General features: G+C 33.4%; 1 protein-coding gene across 1 annotated transcript in view; it reads right to left on the reverse strand.

The window, feature by feature from the left end:
- The window catches only part of LOC125048046 (allatostatin-A receptor-like), a 169,382-nt gene that overhangs the window by 5,919 nt on the left and 160,963 nt on the right, over positions 1 to 2,500 (reverse strand). The window contains exons 6-7 of the mRNA XM_047646672.1: positions 1,252 to 1,421; positions 220 to 417 (exon numbers count right to left, since the gene is read on the reverse strand). Coding sequence (XP_047502628.1) covers positions 220 to 417; positions 1,252 to 1,421 — 368 coding nt within the window. The remainder of the gene's footprint in view (positions 1 to 219; positions 418 to 1,251; positions 1,422 to 2,500) is intronic.

A 2,500-nucleotide genomic window follows, 5' to 3' on the forward strand; every position in this document is an offset into this window, starting at 1 on the left:
AATAATAATAATAATGATAAAAATTATTTTGACAAGCAAATTTGTGTGTGTGTGAATCCTCATGTCCTCATGTATGAGCAAACTACAGCAGGGAAATCAAAGAAATTGTGCAGTCCAGCCTTGTCTCGCCAGCGACTCTAATCTTCAGTAGTCCTCGCAATTCTATAGTTCTCACAAATCCCTACAGTCCACCCTAGTCCTCACAATCCCAGTGCTCACCTGGATGGGGAACCAGCAGACAATGAAAGTGACGACCACGATGACCACCATCCGGGTCACTCTCTTCTTGCCCCTAATACTCTCGGCGCTGCGATTCCCCCCGGGCTGCATGCCGAACCACAGCCGGTTCAGGATCAGCAGGTACAGAACCACGATCACCGTCAGCGGCAGGAAGTACATGCTGGTGATGAAGGCGATCTGGAGGGGAAAGGGAAAGGCTTATGTGGTTACAGGATCGCGGTTTGTTCGATTGTTTGTTATGGTGGAGTTTTATTCAGTCTTCAGTGTTTAGGGGAACTGTTAGAAGAGGTAAAGTACCTACAGACAAAATGTATAAACAAATATAACACAAAGACACACACACACACACACACACACACACACACACACACACACACACACACACACACACACACACACACACGTGTGTGTATATATATATATATATATATAAATACATACATATATATATATATATATATATATATATATATATATATATATATATATATATGTATATGTGTGTGTGGGTGTACACACACACACACACACACACACACACACACACACACACACATGAATATATATTATATATATATATATAATATATATATATATATATAATATATATACATATATATATATATATATATATATATGTATATATATTTGTGTGTATATATATACATATATATATATATATATATATATATATATATATATATATATATATATTTCACACACACGCACACACACATAGACATATACATACATACATACAGAGAGAGAGAGAGAGAGAGATTGAGAGAGAGAGAGAGAGAGAGAGAGAGAGAGAGAGAGAGAGAGAGAGAGAGAGAGAGAGAGAGAGAGAGAGAGAGATTGAGAGAGAGAGAGAGAGAGAGAGAGAGAGAGAGAGATGATCAAGTGTTAACGCAGCGTGTGTCTGCATTTATTAGTATGATCCCATGCGTACAGGATATGATTACATGAGCGTGTCCGCCCCTGCACGAGCCTCCTCACACGCATACTCACGTGGAAAGCCATATGATTATACTCCTCGTTCAGGAAGCTGCACGTGATCAGGATCTCGTCGTCGAAATTGATCCTTTTCGTGCCGTGGCATCTGTACACGGGGATGCACGAGCCCAGGATCAGGATCCAACTGCCCGCGATGGCGTACAGCGCGTTCCGCTCCGTGCGAACTGGCCGGGAGAGCGAAGCAGGGTTGGTTTCGCTATGACTCGCTTTTTGCTTCGTTTTGTTTCGTTCTGTTTAGTGTTTTTGTTTGTTTTGTGTTTCTATGTTTAACTTATTTTCTTTTTTGCTTTGCTATGTGTAATATTTTGTCTTGTTTTGGGTTTCGTTTTTGTATTTTAAAGCTTCATTCTGGTAATATTTTACTTTGCTTTGTGTTTTGCTTGTGTGTATTTGTTTCGCTTTATTTTGAGTCTTGATGTGTGTGTGTGTGTGTTTATATATAATATGCTATATCATTCTTTGCGTTGGCAGTTTGTTCTGTTTTCATTATTATTATTATTATATTTGTCATTATTATTCGTATCATTATTATTAGTAGTGTTAGTAGTAGTAACATGAGTAGTAATGTAATTACTTTTATATCATAATTACTATTAACATACCAACTCTTGGTGGATATTGTTACTATCGCTATTGCTATTATTGTGTTATTATTATTGCTATTATTATTATCATTATTATCATTCTCATTCTCATTACCATTGCCATTACTATTATTACTGTTATTATCATTGCCATTATTATTATTATTATTATTATCACGCTCATCGTCATCATCATTTATATCTTTATCTTTATCATTACCATTATCATTTTCACTTCTATAATTATTACTATTATTACCATCATGTCTATTATCATTGTCAATATCATTACTATCACTGTTATTATTAATAGTAATAATAATACTTATTATCATTTTTATTATCATGATCATTATTACTGTTATTATTTTTATCATTATTACTGTTATTATTATCATAATTGCTATTTTATTATCGTTTTCAGTATTACTATAATTATTATTATTATCACTCTTACCATAATAAGAATTATTAGTTATCATCATCACTCTTGCTATTGTCATCATCTTTATCATTATTATTATTATTATTAGTATTATTATTATTATTATTATTATTATCACTACCATTAATATCATTATTATTACTACTAGTAGTAGTAGTATCATTATTAACTTCATTACTACCATTATCATTATTATTACTATTATCAATATTAT

This window comes from Penaeus chinensis, chromosome 42 (assembly GCF_019202785.1).
Source record: "Penaeus chinensis breed Huanghai No. 1 chromosome 42, ASM1920278v2, whole genome shotgun sequence".
Classification (NCBI taxonomy): domain Eukaryota; kingdom Metazoa; phylum Arthropoda; class Malacostraca; order Decapoda; family Penaeidae; genus Penaeus; species Penaeus chinensis.